The 21509-nt window shown below is 42.5% G+C and overlaps 1 protein-coding gene across 1 annotated transcript in view; it reads right to left on the reverse strand.

Annotated features, from left to right (window-relative positions):
• The window catches only part of Nell1 (neural EGFL like 1), a 675311-nt gene that overhangs the window by 594506 nt on the left and 59296 nt on the right, over nucleotides 1–21509 (reverse strand). The window contains exon 3 of the mRNA XM_033764069.1: nucleotides 4147–4297. Coding sequence (XP_033619960.1) covers nucleotides 4147–4297 — 151 coding nt within the window. The remainder of the gene's footprint in view (nucleotides 1–4146; nucleotides 4298–21509) is intronic.

Below are 21509 nucleotides of genomic sequence, written 5' to 3' on the forward strand. Positions count from 1 at the left end.
ATCCTAGTTTGAGGTATCTCCATATTGATTTCCACAGTGGTTGCACCAGTCTGCACTCCCACCAACAATGGAGAAGTGCTCCTTTCTCCCCACAACCCTGCCACCATTTGTTATTGATTGATTTCTTGATAGCAGCCATTCTTTCTGGGGTGAGGTGGAATCTCAATGTTGTTTTCATCTTCATCTCTTGAATGACCAGTGATGTTGAACATTTTTTCATGATTATTTGATGCTTTTACTTCTTTGTCTGAGAAATGTCTGTTCATTTTAGATGCCCACTTTTGAATTGGGTCTTTATATTTGGGGAGGTCTGATTTTTTTGAGTTCTTTATATATTCTAGGTAGTAGACCTTTGTCCAAGGAACAGCTGGTAAATTTTTTTTCCCACAATGTGGTTTATATCTTAGCTCTTCTAGTGATTTCTCTGGCAGTACAGAAGCTTTTTAAAAAGGTGAAATCACAATTGTTGATTCTTTGTGCTAGTTCCCACCCTACTGAGGATTTGTTCATCAAGTCTTTTCCTATGCTGATATCTTCAAGAGTTCTACCTAACATCGTCCAGAAAGTTTAGTGTTTCTGGTTTAATAGTCATATATTCACTTGGATTTTAGTTTAGTGCATGGTGAAAGATACGAGTCTAGGTTTAATCTTTTTCAACTTGAAATCTAGTTTTTCCAACACCATTTATTAAAGAGGCTATCTTTCCTCCAGAGAGTGTATTTGGCTCCTTTGTCAAAGATGAGGTAGCTGAGTATGTCAGATGTTTCTGCATCTTCTAATCTATTTCCTGATCCTCGGGTCTGTTTCTTTGCCAGTACCATGCTGTTTTTATCACAGTGGCTTTGCAGTATAGTTTCAAAGTGGGGACTGACATATCCCCTGCCATGTCTCTGTTGCCTAGAATTTCTTTTGCTATTCTACGACTCTTCTGATTCAAAATGAATTTTTGGATTGTTTTCTCTACTTCTATGAAATATACTGTTAGGGTTTTAATAGGGACTGCAATGAATCTGTATAGCAGGTTTGAGAAGTATGGCCATTTTCACTATATTGATTCTTCCTAGTTTTTATTTTTAAACTTTTTTTTATTTACTTATTAGTAGCATGCGTTGGCAGTAAATAAAGTTTACATTCTTTCTGAGTTGGCATATGTAGATATCTTAATTCCTTCATTCTCCCCTTTCCTTCCCCTCCCTCATACCTCCCTCTATGTCCTGATTCCCTTCCTATTTGAGAAAGATCTCCATACTTCCAATTATCTATATTATACTTTGCTTTTTATTTATAACTTGGATTTCTCATATAAAAGAAACCATGAGATATTTAAGACTGTGTGTCTGATATATTCATTCCACTTAACATCATGTTCTCTGTGTGCACCCATTTTCTTTCATCTGATTGAAGTTTATCTTTCTTTTTTTTTTTGAGCTTTAATTGAGTTTATTGGTACATTTTAGGGATACAGTACAGTTACATTCATTGTTGGGATCTTGTATCTTTACATGACAGGTGGTCTTGGTTCTCACTTTTTCCCCTTGTCCCTGCCCTCCCTTCACCCCCTCCTCCCTTCCCCATCTGCAATCACTTTATTTCCATCTTTTCATTATCTCACATTGTTTTCTTTTCCCTTACTACTCTTCCGCTACCCATCCCACCTTCCCTACACCTTTGACCCCTTTATTCCCATTTCACAATGTCAGTAATCTTATTAGGATCTTCTGTATTATTGCAGATTATTCACATCAGAGAAACTATTCGGTATTTGCACATGTGTGACTTATTTATTTCACTTAGGAGTATATCTTCAATATGTATCCATTTTCCTATGAATGAATCTATGTCTCATTCTTGATGGCTGAGTAATATTCCATGTTATAGAAAAACCACATCTTCCTTATCCAGTTTCCAACTGATGGGCAAATGGGCTGTTTCCAAGTTTTAGCTATTACAAACTGTGCCGCTATAAACATGGGTGCGCATATATCATTGTAGTATGATTCTTTTAGTTCTTTTGGAAAGATACCCAGCAGAGGGATGCCTGGGTCAAATGGAACCTCCATTCCAAGTTCTTTGAGGTATCTCCATATTGATTTCCATAGTGGTTGCACCAGTCTGCACTCCCACCAAAAATGGAGAAGGGTTCCTTTCGCCCCACAACCCCGCCAACATTTGTTATTGGTTGATTTCATGATAGCAGTCATTCTTTGTGGGGTGAGGTGGAATCTCAGTGTTGTTTTCATCTGCATCTCTCAAATGACCAGTGATGTGGAGCATTTTTTCATATATTTACTTGCTGCTTTTACTTCTTTGTCTGAGAAATGTCTGTTCATTTCAAATGCCCATTTTTTATTTGGGTCTTTATATTTGGGGGGGACTGATTGTTTTGAGTTCTTTATATATTCTAGATAATAGTCCTTTGTCTGAGGAACAGCTGGTAAAAATTTTTTCCCACATTGTAGGTTGTCTCTTAGTTCTGCTAATGGTTTCTTTTGCAGTACAGAAGCTTTTTAATAAGATGAGATCCCAGTTGTTGATTCCTTCTGCTAGTTCCCATGCTACTGAGGATTTGGTCATAAAGTCTTTTCCTATGCCAATGTCTTCCAGAGCTCTGCCTAACTTACCTTCCAGCAAATTTAGTGTTTCTGCTTTAATATTTAGATCTTTAATCCATTTGGATTTTAATTCAGTGCATGATGAAAGATAAGGGTCCAGTTTCAATCTGTGGCAGGTTGAAATCCAGTTTTTCCAATACTATTTATTAAAGAGGCTATCTTTCCTCCACTGAGGATGGTCAGCTCCTTTGTCAGAGATGAGGTAGCTGAGTACATCTGGATTTGTTTTTGTGTCTTCCGATCTGTTCCACTGATCCTCAGGCCTGTTTCTTGGCCAGTACCATGCTGCTTTTATCACAGTGGCTTTGTAGTATAGTTTCAAATTGGGAATTGTGATACCTGGTGCCATGTGTCTGTTGCCTAGGGTGGCTTTTACTATTCTAGGTCTCTTATGGTTCCAGATGAATTTTTGGATTCTTTTTTCTAGTTCTGTGAAACATAGTGTTGGAATTTCAATTGGTATTGCATTGAATCTGTATAGCAGTTTTGGTAGCATGGCCGTTTTCACTATGTTGATTCTTCCTACCCAGGAGCAGGGGATATCTTTCCATTTTTTTATATCCTCTTCAGTTTCTTTTTTCAGAGTGCTATAGTTTTCAGTGTAGAGATCTTTTGCTTCCTTGGTTAGATTGATTCCTAGATAGTTCATTTTTTTGGATGCTATTTTGAAGGGAATTGTTTCCTAATTTCTCTCTCAGTGAGTCTGTTATTTGTGTACAAGAAGGATATTGATTTTTGGGTATTCACCTTGTATCCAGCTACTCTACTGAATCTGTCAATTAAGTCTAGAAGTCTTTTGGTGGAGTTTTTTGGATCTTCAATGTAGAGGATCATATCATCAGCAAATAAAAAAATGTAATACATTATATTAACAAAGTCAAGGGCAAAAACCATATGATCCTCTCAATAGATGCAGAAAAATCATTTGACAAAATTCAACACCCATTCATGATAAAAACCCTGCAAAAATTTGGAATAGATGCTCTATATCTCAAGTTAATAAAGGCTATCTATGAAAAACTAACAGCCAACATCATATTAAATGGCCCAAAACTGAAAACCTGAAAAAACTGAAAATCAGGAACAAGACAAGGATGTCCACTATCACCACTCCTCTTTGATATAGTTCTGGAAACATTAGCCACAGCAATTAGACAAGAGAAAGAAATTAAGGCCGGGGATTTAGCTCAGCGGTTCGGTGGACCGAAAGGACAATCACAACCCGTGAAAAAAAAAAAAAAAAAAAAAAAAAAAAGAGAGAGAGAGAGAGAAAGAAATTAATGCAATAAAGATAGGAAGGGAAGAAGTTAAAGTGTATCTTTCTTTATAGCAAAGTAGTACTCCAGTATGTGTAAACACATTTTCTTTATCCAATCATCTGTTGATGGCAATGTAAATCCAGGAACGTGGTAAATCAGAACAAAACCTCATCTAGCCAAACATTTCCATGGAGCTCCCACCTCTCAACTCCAAAGCATCTTGCCATGTCCACTAACTCTAAGTAGATTTTCAAGAGCAGAAAGAGCCATCCTACCTGTGCTCCAATTCTCGAATAGACAGTACCACTCCGGAAGTCGATGGCTTCTGCTGTACGGTGGCCAAAAAGGTGAATTCACTCTTATTCCGGAACAGCTGGATGAACTTCTCACTCACATGAGGAGCTGCGTGGATCTCTCTCTCTGTATCTAGGGGATGAGAAGGAACAGGAAGAGGAAAACAGAAATGGAAGGAAGGGAAGGAAAAGAAGGGAAGGGGAAGGGGAGAGAAGAAATCCAGAAGGAAGAGAAGAGGGAACATGAGAAAGAAGAGAGAAAAGATCACAGTTTAAAATGCCATGTGCAAGGATCCAGATCACATTTTCCATTTCCCCTCCTGTTGATAGTTTCCACTTTCAGGCGCCATTTCACCTCATCATACGGCCGCAATCATTCGACGCAAAACCCACAAATGCTATCTCTGTCACCGTGCCCACTTGTCACTTTGACAAGTTTACAATCATCCAGACCATGGTTTTCTGACATGAGTTTTGACGGGACACTGAGCAAGTCAGCCTGGTGCGAACAGAATAAGTTGCTGTAAGATGAAAAGTGCTCAGATAAATGGGGCCCTGCATTCAGAGAATCCCAGATCTAGTGGAACCCAAATACCAATGAGAAACACCCATGTTCACTTTTCTCCTGGACTTGGTTTCCTGTTCCCCACAAGGCACCTAGGAAAGCTTTCCTTACCTTGTACCTAGCTGAGATTTACTAGCACTAACAACGCCAGGCAACTCTGCCTTTGCTTAAAGAATAAATACAAGACATGCTCCTGACCAGAAAACGTGCCTGGCATTTCTCTGGAAGCACGCAATGGATTACTCTCCTCATGAAATATTCATTAAGGCGCAGACCAATTCTGCACACCTAGAGGTGTGTGAGTCCAGATAATCCTGCTCCTGGACAGGAATCACTTTCTCCAGTGCCGCCATAATGACAGGCATCTGTCTTTTCCCTCTGTGCCTTGTCTTTGCCACCATAAACTGGGTGTGATCTCAGTATTTCACGCTATGTCTCCTGGCATCAGAAAGGGGCACTGAAGGAGCAAAGCAGAGAAGACTATTCAGAGGATGACAAGTGAATGTCAAAGGAGTATCGGGTGGGCTCCTGACCGCCCCTCTGGCCCGTCTGATAACTACTTGGTTATTGCTCTGGCCCTACATGAGGAGCCTTTGAAAACCACAAAACTTCAAAGGCTGTGTTGCCGGAGCAACAGCTCAAACTTGGGTAACAATCTCAGTGGCTTCTAAAAAGGAAATACTTAATTCTTGACCTTAGGTTGCTGTCTTCTCATCTACAAATAAAGGGGGTGGACTAGGTCTCTCTCAGAGCCCTCCCACCCTACCCTATAATTTATGAATTGCTGCTTCACATAACATAAAACAGATCACCAGTCTTTTCCCAGCTATAAAAGTCTAGGCTGAAAATGGGAAAAAACAAAGACTCTTCCACCACAGAAGCAGCCAGGTCCTGAAGAGCAACCCACCCACAATTTTTTTGGTGGTACCAGGAAATGAACCCAGGACTGTCACACTGAGCTACACCACCAGCACTCTTTTCTTTTTTTATTTTGAGACAGGGTCTCTCTTAAGTTGCCTAAGCTGGGTCTGAACTTGCAATCCTCTTGCCTCAGCCTCCAAGAACGCTGAGATTATAGTTCTACACCATTTGCATATCTAGCTAGGACTTGATTTGTCTGAAAAAAAACGCCTTCCCTACCGTTAAGTGGCAGGCTGTGTTAGCATTCATCAAGGGCTAAGAGACAGCCACTTAAAGAATGTGTCTATGCCTTCTGTGAAATCCCAGCTGAAGACTTCCCAGGATAATATGCACAACTTATTAAATATATAAACAAATCATGTTGCAAAGCAGAGAATATTAGCAAGATTTCATTAACAGTACATTTATTATCACTACTGCTGGGTAAAATTGTAATAAAATCCACCTAGAATTTAGTGCCAGAAAAAACATTTGACTCTTGAGATTAACTTACCTGTTTACCTCCTTGCTCATCAATTAGGAATCTACTGACTGGTACTGGGTGCCTGGAGAGCTCATTACAGGATTCTGCTGCTTGGACCCAGTGAAAAGAGGGCACAATCCATCAGCTACACTTGCTGGAGGGAAGAGTACAAGTACCTTACCCAATATGGGTGTCTTCACCTCAATATCCCCTAGGTAGTGAACTTCTCGCCCCATGACCAATGACCTCCATATTTAAATGTGCAACACTAAACTCTTCCTTAAGCCAACACAGTGATATATCTAATTTCCTGCTTACTATGTATCTCTGGGTGAAAGTCTGATAAACATTTCAATAGAGCTCTTGTTCTCTCCCACAACCCTCTATCTTCTCCGAGAGTTCCCAGTCTTTGTAAGTGGTAACGCCAAGATCCCCAAGCCAATAAAAGTAGAAAATTCACTCAATTCTCCCCCATTCTTCACCCTCCATATCTCATCCAAGAGCAAATCATGAGCGCTCTCGTGCCTGAAGTCTATGGTAGCTTCCCAACTTCACTCCAACAGCTCTTACCCAAGCCAACAGGGTTGCTCCCCCGGAAACTTCAGTAAGTTTCTCAACTCATGTCCCTGCTTCTCATAACTACTTTCTTTTCCTTGTTTGCGATACTATAGCCAAACTGCTCTTTTTAAAACATATTTGCAAATCATTTTAGCTCCTGCCTAAAATTCTCCAATGGTGTCTCACTACTCATACGATAAAGCCCAGACCCATTCTACTCACACACGCAGGACTTAGGCCTGTGTCTCCCACTGTTCTCCTTGGGTGCCAGAGGAGCTACCAGGCCCACTCCTGCCCCAGACCTTTGGACTCTCCCCTGCCACCTTCTCACATGCCTGCTTCCTCTTCCTTCCACTCCCAGTGCCAATCTAGCCCCTCCCAGCCCCTCTCTTCAGAGCAGGACCTCTGTCCAAGTTTCTCTAACACAACACTCTGGTCATTTTCTCCACAGAATTTATCACGTCTGTGAGTTGTGATCTTTTTATTATTCTTTTATGTCCCTTATCACAATGTCGTGCCCTACTTCTTGCTTCATGTCATTTCTTTCTTTTTCCCACCAATGGTAAGCTTCAACAGGGCAGGTGTACTTACGTATTCATTGTTTTATTGGCTGTTCCTAGCGCTTAGCACAAAATAGGCAATCATAAAGACTGATTCATGCATTAACTGATGTATCCTCCATTCTTTCTCTCGCTTACTTTACTGCTTTGAATAAGTACATATATTGCGCTCAGAAAATAGTATGATACCTTTTGGAAAACCAGGAGATAAGGGTGAATGCCAGCAGCTATCTAAAGAAAGGGACCTTGGAAGCCAATTTCCCCTTTTGTATAGAACACTACCCTCCCACGGTCCTCTCACACTCCTGCTCACTCTGTCTCCTTGAGAGCTCAACACGTCTTATGCTGGCTTGACTCATTTCTCTTTATAAACGATTGGTACATTGAAGAAGAGACCTCATTAACTCCCTCCAGAGTACAATGTAAGAAACATCTATTTTAATACATGGAGACTTTTTGTGCATTCTCACTTTCAGAAAAGTCCTTTCAAGTAAATGATTACCAAAATTCAGCCAGTAAAAACTTAGAAAACTCACTTCCTAAAAGGTAACAACACTGGACCGGGTTTCAAGGTGAGTCTGACAGATAACTAGCTGTGTGACCTTGGATAAGATGCTTTCTCTCTCTGAATCCCACGCACAACATCTAAAAACTAAGAGGACTGAGTTCTGTCATCTCCAAGTTCTTTCTTGGCCTCAATTTCATGCCTGTTGATCGCTTTATCCTGCTTCTAGTCACATAGTATAAGAGGGTACTAAGGGCGTTTTCCACATTCTACCATTTTTCTCTTTCGCTGATTTTCCAAATTAACACGAAGTGTAAAGTTTTTTTGTTACTGAAAAGAGTGACATATCACCTACTCGGCAGAAGCCTGCTCCCCACCCTCCCCGACCTTGGAGTTAAAAGTGACCAATGGAAACCAATTAGTGAGACCATAGAGTGAATATCATTCTTCAACATGCATCCACTATAATGGGCGTCACTGTATAACTGGAGAATATTTAATTCTGTGAGAGAGAACAAGGAAAACAAGTGGGATGAGTGAAGCTCCTAACAAGTATTAAACAGAAATATTAAGTTAGAAACCTGTGAAATGTGTTAAACAGAGATCAATATGTAGAACAGAAGTATGCTGAACATACAAAAGAGGCATTGGGTAAAAGTGGTACTTATAAGTAGAATCGGGTGGGAGGACGAAGACACGGTGTGGAAATCAGGCCAGCTTCAGAATGACAACTGTGTCATCCTGAACCTGATGCTCATCACTGACTTCCGTTCCATTAACGTATGACTCTTCCCAAGAAACGCCTTCAGAACCGCTCACTGCTCATCGACTGACCTGGTGGACCACAGCTGCAGCCAGAGTTACCTGCTACAAATGATGGCGCCAAGCCCCTCCCTCTTACTGAACCTCCTTGTTCAGCCTGAGCTCCGGATATCTCCAAGAAAGACTGAATGTATAGATGAGGCATAGCGCACGTGGGTGTCCTGCTTCCCTCCTTGCAGCCTACCTTAAAGGGTGCTAACTTGCATCTCTCTCCCTGCTACCTCCTAGATATTGCGAATTGATTACTTAGTAAGCCACATGAATCAACTATTTAACCTTGGTCTACCTCGGAGGCTTTCTCTGGTGTGACCTCTAGTATACTTGAAAGCTACCTTTGCCTCAAGGTAGTTTCCATGCAGCAATTATTTAAGGCAAACATTGCCCATTTTCTAGAAAGGGAAAGAAAATATCGCCCCAATTGCTCAAGGTTTGGCATGATCTAGTTACAAAGTGCTAACTCAGCAGCAAGGGTTAATTGCTTTTTCTTTCCTAGGATGAAAACAGTGCTACCTAGTCATTTTTAAAGGAAGACTAAAAATGCTAACGTTCTAATTAAACATCAGCGAAGAGAGTGTTGGGTGAAGGCAGGGGACTGAAGAGCAGAGAAGAAAAGAAATTACTAAATTATATTCATACACGCTTCTCTGCTGAATAGAGAAATAACTTTATTTCCCTCTCCCTTCACTTGTAAGTGTAGGATAGCGTTGAACTTCATTGCCAACTAACATATAAACTGTGCTTCTTCTACACAAGGCACTGTGATAGTCACTGGGGAAACGAGAGTAAAAATATAGCCCGTGCCCTGGAGGATAGAAAAATATACAGAACAGTTTCCCAGTGACAGCAGATACCCAACCAGGGCAGACACAAAAAACAGAGGACCAGGGAGGCAGAGAATGACATCAAAAAGGGGGCATCACTGAACCTGACCAAAAAAGATGAATAAGCAATTGGCAAGCAGGAGTGAGAAGAAGGAGGACGGGAGATTTTCACTGCAGGATTACTGTGTGAATGTGAACACCCAGGTGTTTAACATTAGCCTGGCATTTTTCTTTCTGGGCAAGCAGATCTTTCACTAAAAGTCCAGAAGGGAAAGCATCTACTCCGCCTACCCTGGCAGGGAATTCTCAGGTCCCTAACTAGCCATAGGGCACCAGATTAGCCCAAAACAGCAATCAACTAGATTGGTGAGTCCAGGTAGCTCTAGCAGTGAGCAGCCAGAAATGTAGAAAAACAAACATACCAGGGCAGCTCGCCTCACTCAGCCTTGACTGATAAAAAATTCAGGCAATCTTTTGGGATTTCCATGGAGAACCTCAAACGTGGCAAGCTCCTGGTAGAGAAAGGTGTGTCCTCCTAGCCAAAGTCCCACTTAGGCTCATGGTAAGCCTGGTCCCTGATAGCGAAGTAACAACGTGCACTAGCAGTTGGCTTTTCATTTCCTAGCGCAGAAGAAATTTGCGAGTTCAGAACTGCCAACCATCCATTCAGCAATTCCTGCCGTGCGAGGAGAGAGAGGTGTGTGTTCCACTCTTAGGTCTTACGGCTCATCTTTGAGAATGTCAGATACTGTTAATCCCCACCGTCTTCAGAGAAGTAGAAATCACAGGCAGAATGCAGTTGAGACACCAGGAGACTCACAGCTAATGTGGAAGGGATTTTCATCTCCACTACCAAAGGCACAATAACATTCCATGAAAACACCACTAGCTCCACAAACTGGAATGATAGAAGGCCAATGTGCACAGTTCATTACGGTGCCAGGTACAGGGCTAATGTCCTGTGTGTGTCCTTTCACTCGTTGTCATTTTATGAATAGGCTTTATTCTTATTATTGTTTCTGTTTTGCAGATGAGAAAACTAAGCCTTATAGAACTAAAGTTATATTCCAAAGGACAACGGTACAGAGAGAGGAGCACAGCAGGCTGGCTCCACGGGTCATACTGTTACCTGTGCTACATCCATGATTTGCCAACATGTGTGACGTCACTGCTCGACATGGGTGGACAAGGGACAGCTCACTGTCACATCCTCAACGCCTGGCAATCTGTATTCACTCAGAAAGCATTTATTGAATAAATGAATGAATAATATATTTCAACATGCTTCATGCATTTTACATGGAGAAAGGGTTTCCAGGGTCATAGGCCAAGTGGAGGAAAAGTGATTCTTGCCTATTAAAGACATTCACCTGGTACCCTATGACTTTCCATCCACCTCTCCTTCCCCTTTCCCTCTCCCTTGCTCCCGTAACCCAGTACCAAAGCCTCTTTCCTTCCTCCCCAACACCGTGGTCCTCCCCGCTGTTGCATTCCCAGCTTCCGTGACCTCCTTCTTCTCTCTTGTTTTGGATGCATGCTTACTACTTCCTCGGTTCAGCCTTCCCTGTATTTTATCTTCATTGTACTTACCTCAATGTGTGTGATTATTTATGAGTGAGAGAATTTTATCAGTGGCTACCCTGCTTCCTAGACTGCAAACCCCACAAGAAACTGTTTAGCAATACAAACCCCACACTCAGTACAGTGCCTGGCACATAGCAAAATCTAACCATGTTGCTGTCATAAAATACATCTTAACTCCAAACTCTAGAACACAACACAAAAAAAAGAAACTCGTGGAGATGCCCAAACCCCAACTTATTCAATAAAATATATTAAAATAGTGAGCCGTCTAAGAAATGAAAAAGCCCCAACTCCTCCATTAGGGAACTAAGCCTAGAGAATCCTGTGACACATGGTATTCATCGTTTCTTTTTGTAATTACTATGTGACTCAATCAAAACAGATTCTAGTGCCCCCTATAATTTTACTAATTAGATAGGCACGGTAAGGCAGCTGAGCTCTTCTTGTAAACGTTTGACAATACCGGTAAGGAAAATCAACACATCCTCTCTGTCACTAGATATTAACAATGTACAGTCACCCCACACTGCCTCTGAAATCTTCCATCGATCAAGTCTCTTCTCGCCTTCCCATCACCCTCATCCCTTTCCCTCTACCTCATCTGAAGGAAGCGTACAATAACGAAAGGGGTAAAGTATAAATGCCAACTCCATTTCAATCACAAAACAAAGGAACAAATAGGAAAGGACTGATGAAAGATTTTCGTAACATGACTAAGATTACACTGCATAGCAAAAAAAAAAAAAAAAAAACTATCCGCCAGTTGGAATGGTTAAGTAAATTATGGTCTATACACCCAATGGAAAATTATGTATAACGTGATGATACTTGAGGTATTAATATAACATAGGAAAGCCAGGGATTTAGCCCAGTGGTTCTGCCACCTGCCTCACAAGCACAAGGACTCAAGTTCGATCCCCAGTACAAAAGAAGAAAAGAAAACATAGGAAATAAACACATGAAATAATGTTCAATGTCACTGGTCGGTCATTCAAGAGATGCACATGAAAGCAACACTGAGATCCCATCTCACCCCAGAAAGAATGGCTGCTAACAAGAAATCAACCAATAGCAAATGCTGGCGGGGTTGTGGGGAGATAGGAACTCTTCTCCATTGTTGGTCTGAGTGCAGACTGGTGCAGCCACTGTGGAAATAAATATGGAGATACCTCAAACAACTACGATTAGAAGTCCCATTTGACCCAGGTAGTCCTCTGCTGGGTATTTTCTCAAAAGAATTAAAAGAAACATACCACAGTGATATATGCTCACCCATGTTTAGAGCGGCACAGTTTGTAATAGCTAAAACTTGGAAACAGTCCAGTTGCCCATCAACTGGAGACTGGATAAAGAAAATGTGGTTACTTTTATAAAATGGAGTACTACTCAGCCATGAAGAATGAGAAAGTAGAGACATTTATAACTAAGTGGATGCACACTGAGGCCATACTAGATGAAATTAATAAGTCACACGTGTAAATACCAAATAGCTTCTCTGGTGTGAATATTCAAAGTGTAAGTAAGTATTAAAATGTATAATTGATATTGCATAACAGGAAGAAAAGTCCAAAAGAGTAGAGGAAGTGGGGGGGTAGGAGAAAGGGAAAAAGGGAAAAAAATAAGTGAAAGGGAAAAACATGGAAACAATGACTTTGTAAACAGGAAAAGGTGGAGTGGCTGAGGGGAGGGCTGGGAAATGGGGAAAAATAAGAATCAAGATATATCATATAAAGGTACAAGATCCCAATGATGAATGTAATTGTATTGTATACCTTAAATGTACCAATAAACTTAATTTTAAAAAATAGTAACATAGGAAGTATCTCAGCAATACTGTCAGACAGCTACACAGTAGTATGCACAGCATCATATCAAGTATGCCTAAAATGTATTTAGTGGTATATAACAGAGATTAGGATGGCCTTTGATCAAAATGTCAGCCACTGGTCCGGGCGTGGAGGCACACATCTGTAATACCAGCACTTGGGAGGTTGAGGCAGGAGGATCACTGTGAGTTTGAGACCAGCTTGGGCTGCTACTTAGTGAGTTCCAGTTCAGTCTCAACTACATAGTGAGACCCTGCTTCAAATAACAAAACAAAACCAAACAAAACATAATACAAATGTTAGCCACTGGGAACTAACATGGCTGAGATTTCTCTTCTTTCCATATATATGAATTTGCAAATATTCTTGAGGAATTAGTATAAGGAAAAAAACAACACATTTTCTTCTAAAATAGACGATCATATTGTAGAAACAGGTGATAAACAAGAAAGGAATTCTATAAAGGAGAAAATAAGCACCAATCACCTAGATTTCAATGACATAATTATGTATCCTTAAATCAGTGAAGGCCACAGGCTGTCCCTCCAGCCAACCTCAACCAGCTCTTGCTTCCCACAAACACGATGGCATCCAGGAAGTTCCCTGATCAGCCTGCTGGGGCTTTTCAACAAAGGTAACCTTCGGCTCTCTTTGGCAAAAGCCCCTGCCCATACTCATCTTTAGGAAAACGGAAATGAGGCCTATTTTGGCAATACATAACTGATCATCAAGCTCCTTCGAGGGTCTTTTTAATCCACTCTGATTGTCAAGAGTCCAAGCACCAGCAGGTACGCTCACCACAGTGCATGAAACTCCATGCACAAAGTTACTAAGTGCAAGCAAGAATGCTGTTTCAGCAAGGTACGCTCTCTGGGCTGTCATAGAGGCTGTGAAGGCAGTGCTCACCCTGCATTCTGTGAATGACCCATTCAATGGCTGCTTACTTATTCCTTACTTTAAAAACCTTTATTGAGCGATCCTCTGAACCAAGCGCTGTGCACACAAAGTGGACTAACGGGCATCCTCTATTGACAAGAGGATGACAGTTTAGTTACAAGAAAAGAAGCACAAACGTGGTGAATAGGAGCTGTCTCGCTGCTCAGCTCAAAGCTGTAAGAAAAGCAGGCATGCTTGGGTGGCCTCACAGGTCTAGGGTAACCTGGAGCAGGGCCAGAGAGTGCCTCGTCCGGGACTTGATGTTCTGGCTAAGGGACAAGGTCTTCTCAGAGGTGTGACCTTGGCTATGTAAATCTTTCTAGGCCTCAGCTTCCATATGTGTAAAGTAGAAATAAAACTGCAACGACCTCACGGGTGATAGTAAGAAGAGTAGATCGGTTATACACACTTAACACAGTGTCTGCCACACATGATAAACGTGGACAGGCGCTGGTTCCGGTAGTGTGGGTACAGCACCAAGCTACACCAGCAACCACAAAGCCAAGAGAGCCTGGGTGCTGCAGCTGGCGCTGAAGTTAAAGCCAAGCTTACGGATGGTTGGAGCTGTGGGCCAGTGTGAGGGCAACCGGGGAACGGGTGTTGCCAGCCACAGTTGGAGGCATGGTTAGTGCTCAGTTCTAAGTGTCCTCTGTTCACAAAACAAACAAACAAACAAACAAAACAGCACAGGGAGTCTGAGGGGCTTCCAGCCATGCCAGGCTAGGTCCACTCTGACAACATCCAAACACTGCTGAATGTTCCTTTTCTGCTAGGCATGTCAAGCTAACGACTTCAAATTCAAGCAGTAATTGAAAAACATAGCAATTTTTAAATAAAAAAGCTGTGCTTCAGTAAAAGTCATTTTACCATTAGTCACACTCAAATACTCCCCCTCACCTCAAGCACGCTCATCCCAGATTCCTGCAGTTCTGCAAGTACTATCTGGTGACTGTGTGGGTTGTGATCAAAACTAGGGTGGAAAAATAGTCTTGCAAAAACATTCTGAGGTGGCTTTGTCCACTTAATTTACAGGATCTGGCACCATGCAACTACTGGCTCTTTCCCAGAGTCAGAATGACCATGAAACATAAACAGTTTAAATACACTCAGGACACTGAGGCAGCCACAAGAGTGCAACTAAAGACACTCACCGGAAAAGGACTCCCGAACTACTTTCGAAAGTGTCAAGAACAGTGGGTAAGGGGGTTGGAAGTAAGGGGAGACTCTTGAGGAGGATTAATGGCAGTGTTTCACTGTCATCATTTTTTTTCTTTAAGCAAATCATGTTTTCCAATCACATTTCATTATTTAAATTTAATCTTCAGAGCAAGCTGGTGACGCCAGCAACGCTGTCTCCATCGCAGAGGTTTCCACAGAGGAGCACAGCTGAAGTTCCAACGCAGCTCTGCCTAAGGCCCACCACGAGGTACCACTGCTCCTCAGTGCCATCTGCCACCTCACACCACCAGCATTTCAGGGCCAGCTCTGTGACAGCCACGTGAAACCTAAGATTACTCGGTTTCCTATCTTCATTCTTGAGTTGCCTCATCCGTGAAATAATGGCAATACCATTCGCTTTTCAGTATTCTCTGCTAGTGACATGAAAGGAATCTCCGGCTCAGAGAAGGCCAATGACTCACCCCAGGTCCCACCTCTAGCACACATGACCAAGATGTGTCCACAGACTCAAAATACTGCTGTTTCTGCACATTTCTGAGTGGTTTCCCCCATCCCACATGGGAGAGAATCAGTAACTCCTGTACCTCTTAACTTCTGTACCTATACCAGGTCTCCCCTATCTGAGGGGTACCCTCCTCCAAGAGCCCAAAGAAACTATTCCATGCATTGAAAGTGCAACCTTTAACCTATCTTAAAAGTCTGGAATGGTGGGCTGACCTAACTATAATTATTTCTCTTTTGTGTGCAGTCTAATTCTCAGGCATGAAAGAGACATTTAAAATGCTGCGCTGGCCCTGACCTTGTTACTTCTACTCAGATTCAATAGCAAACAGTAGGGCATCACATTTAACTGCCAGCCTCTCTGATTTATGACTCTTCATTATAAATCAGTTTTACATGTTGCTTCAAATGCTGTTTTTCAAGAATAAAAATCGGCCTGCCTCACTCAAATGCACGGTGATTTTAATATGCAAACCTACGGAGATGATGTCTCATTTTAATTATTGTTTCGGTTTAATGGGTTTTCATTAAATTAGAGGATGGAGCAATTACTAGGGTGAACAGCTAAGCTCCTGTGACTCTGTGGGCAAAAAGACAGTTGTGGCACACAGAGGCAGAAAGCAAAACTCTGCCAGATTAGCTTACAAACAGCTCAACAGGAAACAGGCTGGCTATTACTTTTTCTGGTTTGAAAATACAACTCACATCTCCCTCCCAGTGATGTGCAAACAACTCTAAGCATGTGTTTACCTTGGGTTGCCTTAATCATTTAACTTTTCTATCAAGAATATAGGCACCCCGGTCATCAGACTAGAAAGCACTTTAAAAAGTTCACAGCCTGCCAAGCAAGATGCCCAATTACAGTAAAAGACCCCGATGAAACTGTCTTCTCTCACACACACGAGTCACTTAGTTGGCTTAGTGGATTACTGCCTGACTTTCTACCCCTGGGAAACTGGTCCAGCTTTAATAGAGAATGCAATGACCAAAATCATATTAATTAGCAAACTATCAGAGAAGCACTGAGAACAGACTTTGGCGGCCTCGACAATATTTCACTCCAGATACTACACAAACTCGGTAACCTGGGGCCAATAAGACAGCGCCACCTCAGACAGAGGTGAAGGGATGAAGGAGAAGCAGGGACTGCATGGAGAGCAAGAGGCCAGGCTGGCTTTCCTGGGTCCCAGGGGGCAAGGGTGAAGGACTTAATATAAAAAGGCAGGACTCTGCATGGCAGAAACGTGTGCCTGGCCAGCTCCAAATGCATAATTCTCTTCTCTCTAAATTAGCTACAGGAGGAAGAGAGGGAAGATGGAGGGGGTCCTTCTAGAAATAACTCACCTCCTAGATCCAGGATGGCCCCTCCACTGTGCACACCAAGTAAACTGTGCAGAGCCCTTCCCTTGCTACGGAAGGGAAAGAACAAAGGAACATTTTCCATAACAGAAAGAACTCGCAAAGCAATATTAGTCCCAGGTAACCAGCAGGAACTGAGGAATGAAGAGACACCTTCATCACTCACCAGTACCCCACTCCCAGGCTGGCATTGCCTTATGATAATAATAATTATTATCATGGTACATATTTATGAGGAACAGTGTGATAATCCCATACATGTATAGTATGTGAACTGATCAAATCAGGGTAATTAACATTCCCACCTCTTTATCACTGCCTTACATTTGGAGCCTTCAAGCGCTCCTCTTCTAGTTATTCATAAAATATTTAACAAGTATATTTCTGACAGAGACAATAATTTGCAACTCCTCCATGTAATCCTTTGTTGTTGGCTCTTTTATGTCCTCTGTCCTCAAAAGCACATCACCAGCTTTTGGGTCACGTGTATTAATCTAATTACATGCCTTGTTAGCTAATTAGTTCCAGAGTCACTGCTACAGAGGTCTCCCTTGCTATTTATCTGTGTTGGCCACAGGGTGTCTGTGCCTTCCAGTTTGTGGGGAGAAGCACACAATCACTGGTGTTTTCACCCAGTGTGGGGAAGAACAGACAAAGAATAGGTCACCTGAAACTCCTCCAGGCTTTACACAAAAAAAGCTCCAGGAAATTCGGGCATCCATCCAGAGAGAGGACCATGGGTATGGCTTTCTACAGACTTGCTGTTGTGTAAAGACTGATCTCCTCCTTAGAGATTTTCTTTCTTCCAGCTGTGTTAAACATTAATGCCATGCTTCAAATGAATCACTGAAGAGGATTCTTGCTCCTTGAGCTCAGAGCCTACTGCTATCTGGTTGCAGGATCTTCCTTGAGCAATTTCCCGCCCTTCCAAATACAAGCAGCAGCTACAGGCTAAAATTATAATTCCTGTTTATTGAAGTTTCTTTTAAAAAAGAAAGAAAAATGTCAAGTGGGTAGAAAATTGGTCTTTGGCCGTGCTGCAAATAATTTGGTCCTTGCGTTTCCTAAGGTAACAACACAGCATCCATTTCGAATACATTATTCTTTCAGTGTATGAGACAGTGTCTTCACATTTCCTCTCAAAAGGTGCCCTGTAGGTTCTCGAGGAGGCTTCTCTACTCGCATGTAATCTGACCTAGACAACATTCATTCCCGCTCTCTGCACTACCCACACTGAGAGCGGCTGTTAGTTCATCCTCAGCGCAGGGCTGAGGAGGTGCTGGGGCTCCATACAGAGTTCACATCAGCTCTTCCACCACTTGGAGCTCCAGCCACTTCCCCCCGCTGACCAACTCCAGCACATCCCCGAGGTCCAACCCAATTCCTCTACTTCCACCAAGCTCTGCCACCCCAGCGAAGGCGCCTTTCCCTCTCAGCTCCTGAACTCATTCTCTCATTCAAACGCGGATTTGTGGCGCATGTTCACTGTGCCAGACTCTGGGGCATGGTGAATAAGACAGACTCGATCTAGAAAAAGACAGCTAGCCGGTATTTTTCAGTTGCGCTGATCAGCACCACGCATTCTGACATAACTTACTTCCCGCATCTTGCCAAACCCAGTGGCCAGAAGCCGCCTGCCCTCCAAGTGCCTACCAGCAACTTCCTCCGTTTTGAAGTGCTCTGTCCTCTTGACGCTGCATTCTTCCGGCTGTCTTCCTGACTCTTGGACCACCTGGAGGCTCCACTGCATCTCCCTCTGCCTGCTCTCCCGTTGTCAGAATGCCTCAGAGAAGGTCCAGCCTTCAGCAAGACCTGAGCTTTACTGTGATGCTGTATCCGCTTGACTATGACATTGCAGTAGCCGCCAACTGCCAGCCTCCTTCCACTCGTGTCTTTCTGTCTCCTGTCTTCTTTCTTCTCTTTTGCTCCCTTCTCTTTTCTCCTCTCTTCTTCTACCCTCTTTCTTCATTTCCTTCTCAATCTCATTTAGCAATCAGGGAATCAGGAAGCCCTTTCTCAAATTTAAATCGCAGCATACTTATCACCTCAGTCACTTTAAATCACCAAACAGCTGCTATAACAAATGACGACATACAGTACCTTAAGACAACACAATTTTATTATCTTACACTTGTGAAGGTTGGAAGTCTAAGATGAGTTCACAACCAAGGTACAGGCAGCGTCATACTCCCTCTGAAGGTTTTGGGGTAAGAATCAGTTTCCTTGCCTGCCAGTTTTCCTTAGGTCACGTTCCCTTCTTCCACCTTCAACTCCACCAGCTACCATAACTCCTACCTCTATTTCCACCTAATAATGACTCTTGTGACTTCCCTGAACCTATTTGGATAATCCAGAATAATATCTCCACCTGTGTTAGTTAGGTTTCCTGTTGCTGAGACACGATATCCACAACTTAAAAAAAGAGAGATTTAACTTGGCTCGGAGTTTCCAAAGGTTCAGTCCATGGTTGGCTGGCTCCAAGACAGAAATATCATGGCAGAAGGGCCTGGCAGAACAAAGCCGCTTAGCACACGATGGCCAGGAAGCAGAGCGAGAAGAAATTGTCAGAAGGGGAAAGGGTCAGGAATCATACACAGGGCTTCCATGACACACTCACACATCAAAAAGTGTGCTTTACTGATCTGCTAGGTGTTTCTTAATCTAATCAAATGGACATATCACAATTGGCAGTCATAAACCACCCTTGTCAACCTGATACTCAAACACTTCTCCTCAAAGCATATTTAATCTCCAAATCAACCATAATAATGTTATTAACCCCATCCAACAACTGAAACTAAAGTAATCCTTTCCTCAGTGCCTTAACAGTTCCAGCACTTCTCCAAAGTCAAAGTCAAAGTCTCTTCTGAGTCCAAGGCAAATGCATAGCTCTGAACCCTTTGTTTTATACCAGAGGTCAAACTCAGGACCTTGCACTTGGAAGGCAGATACAGCACCACTGAGCTAAATCCCTGGCCCTGAAACTTTTAAAATTAAACTACAATTTATATACTCTTAAGGTACAAGAAACAAAGGTAAACATTCCCATTGCAAAAGGGAAGAATAAGAGGACAAAAAAATAATAATAATTAGACCAAAACAAAAAAAGCAAGACCAAAACCCAGCAGGAAAAACCTATAGCTACATGTCTGGCATCCAGAACACATGATGGTAAGATGTGATTTAATTAAAACTCAATCCCCTTAACGTCATCACCAAAACTTTGAAACACCTGAGCTCACTGACCCCTGCCAGACCCATGTCTCACCTTCTCCTTCCCAGATCTCCACATACTCTGGCCATCTTTGAGTGTCACAAACTGCCACACAAGCTCCCTCCTGCCTGAAGGCCTCTGGTCAGCCCACTCCTCTGCCTAGAATGCACCTCTGCACATTCATATCTTGCTACCTCTCGTTCACCTCTCAGTGAGGCTTCAGCAGAAATGTTATTTCCTGAGACCCCCAACTCCCAGATAAACAGATCCCCTGGCCTACATTCCCAGGGATTTCTCTTATTTGAGCCTGTCCTTAAATAAGTGTGAGACTGCAGAGAAGTTCACCGCTGTGCTCTACCACTTAATGTGAAGGACACTGAAGAAATTGAAGAATATTGGAGAAATGGATGAACAAATGGATGATGGACTCTAAGTATCCTTTAGTAACCCACTCAGAACCTCTATGAACCCAGAAATAGAAGAAGTTTTGAAACTCTCTGTAGATCCTGCCTGAAACTACATGCAAGTTCAATGCTGTACCCAACAGCATTATAATTTATCTTTATTCTGCCTCATTTCAATTTAAAGAGCAGCTTCCAATCCTCAGTTCCTTTGATTTTTGTCCAACACAATCAACAAGTAAGTGAATCTCATCTATTGACCCTTTGGCAGGGACCTTCCTTTCCCCCTAGGACTTTTGTTGAACTAGACTCAACATTTCACCTTTTCCTCCCTCCAGCTTTGCCAGCTGAGTGGTAATGCAGCAGAATCACCTGGGTGACTGAAAAAAACGTGCTATCCAACATTCAGCCCCAAGCACTCAGAAAAACATAGTTTGGGGTGAGACGCAAGCATCCACATTTATAAGCATCCCAATTAAATGTGACAAGCAGCACAGCCAAGAACAGGGTGTGGCTAGGTGTCCAGCTCTAGACCAAACATGGCAAACTAACCAGCCTCAGGCTCACTGCAGCCTCAGCACAGTTGATCAACTGGATTTAGCTCCCAGTCACACCCGTTACCCTCCCAAACAATGTGCCACATTTTAACAAGTCCAAGGTGCCATAAATTGTAAGAAAGAAAAAATACAGTTGATTATGAGACACACTGCTGATTTTTAAATTTTTTATTTTATTGAGACAGAATCTAGTTGCCCAGGCTGGGCTCGAACTTGTGATCCTCCTACCTCAGCCTCCCAGAGTGCTGGCATGAGCCATTTCCCCCAGCTCCAATTGCATTATTTTGCCAAGATGAGGAAGTGTCTATGTCTAAGCCTCAATGAAACACAGCATAAAAGTTGGGCGCATTCAGGTAAAATTCTGATCTCCAGTACAAAGAAATTAGATGACCTGGCAACCCAGGGTCCATTTTCCCATAGACAGCAATGCAGACTGGGCACCTTGTGCCTGGGAATGTGGCTGTTCCCCAGGAAACATCAACTTGTGCTAGTGCTACACATCATCTATATGCCCAGACCCCACACATACGCACTCCACTCACTGCTCTCCCAAGTCCTTCCTGGCCCTCACCA

The sequence above is a fragment of the Fukomys damarensis genome, unplaced genomic scaffold (genome assembly GCF_012274545.1).
Source record: "Fukomys damarensis isolate Sample0158 unplaced genomic scaffold, DMR_v1.0_HiC HiC_scaffold_16, whole genome shotgun sequence".
In the NCBI taxonomy this organism is placed as follows: Eukaryota; Metazoa; Chordata; class Mammalia; order Rodentia; family Bathyergidae; genus Fukomys; species Fukomys damarensis.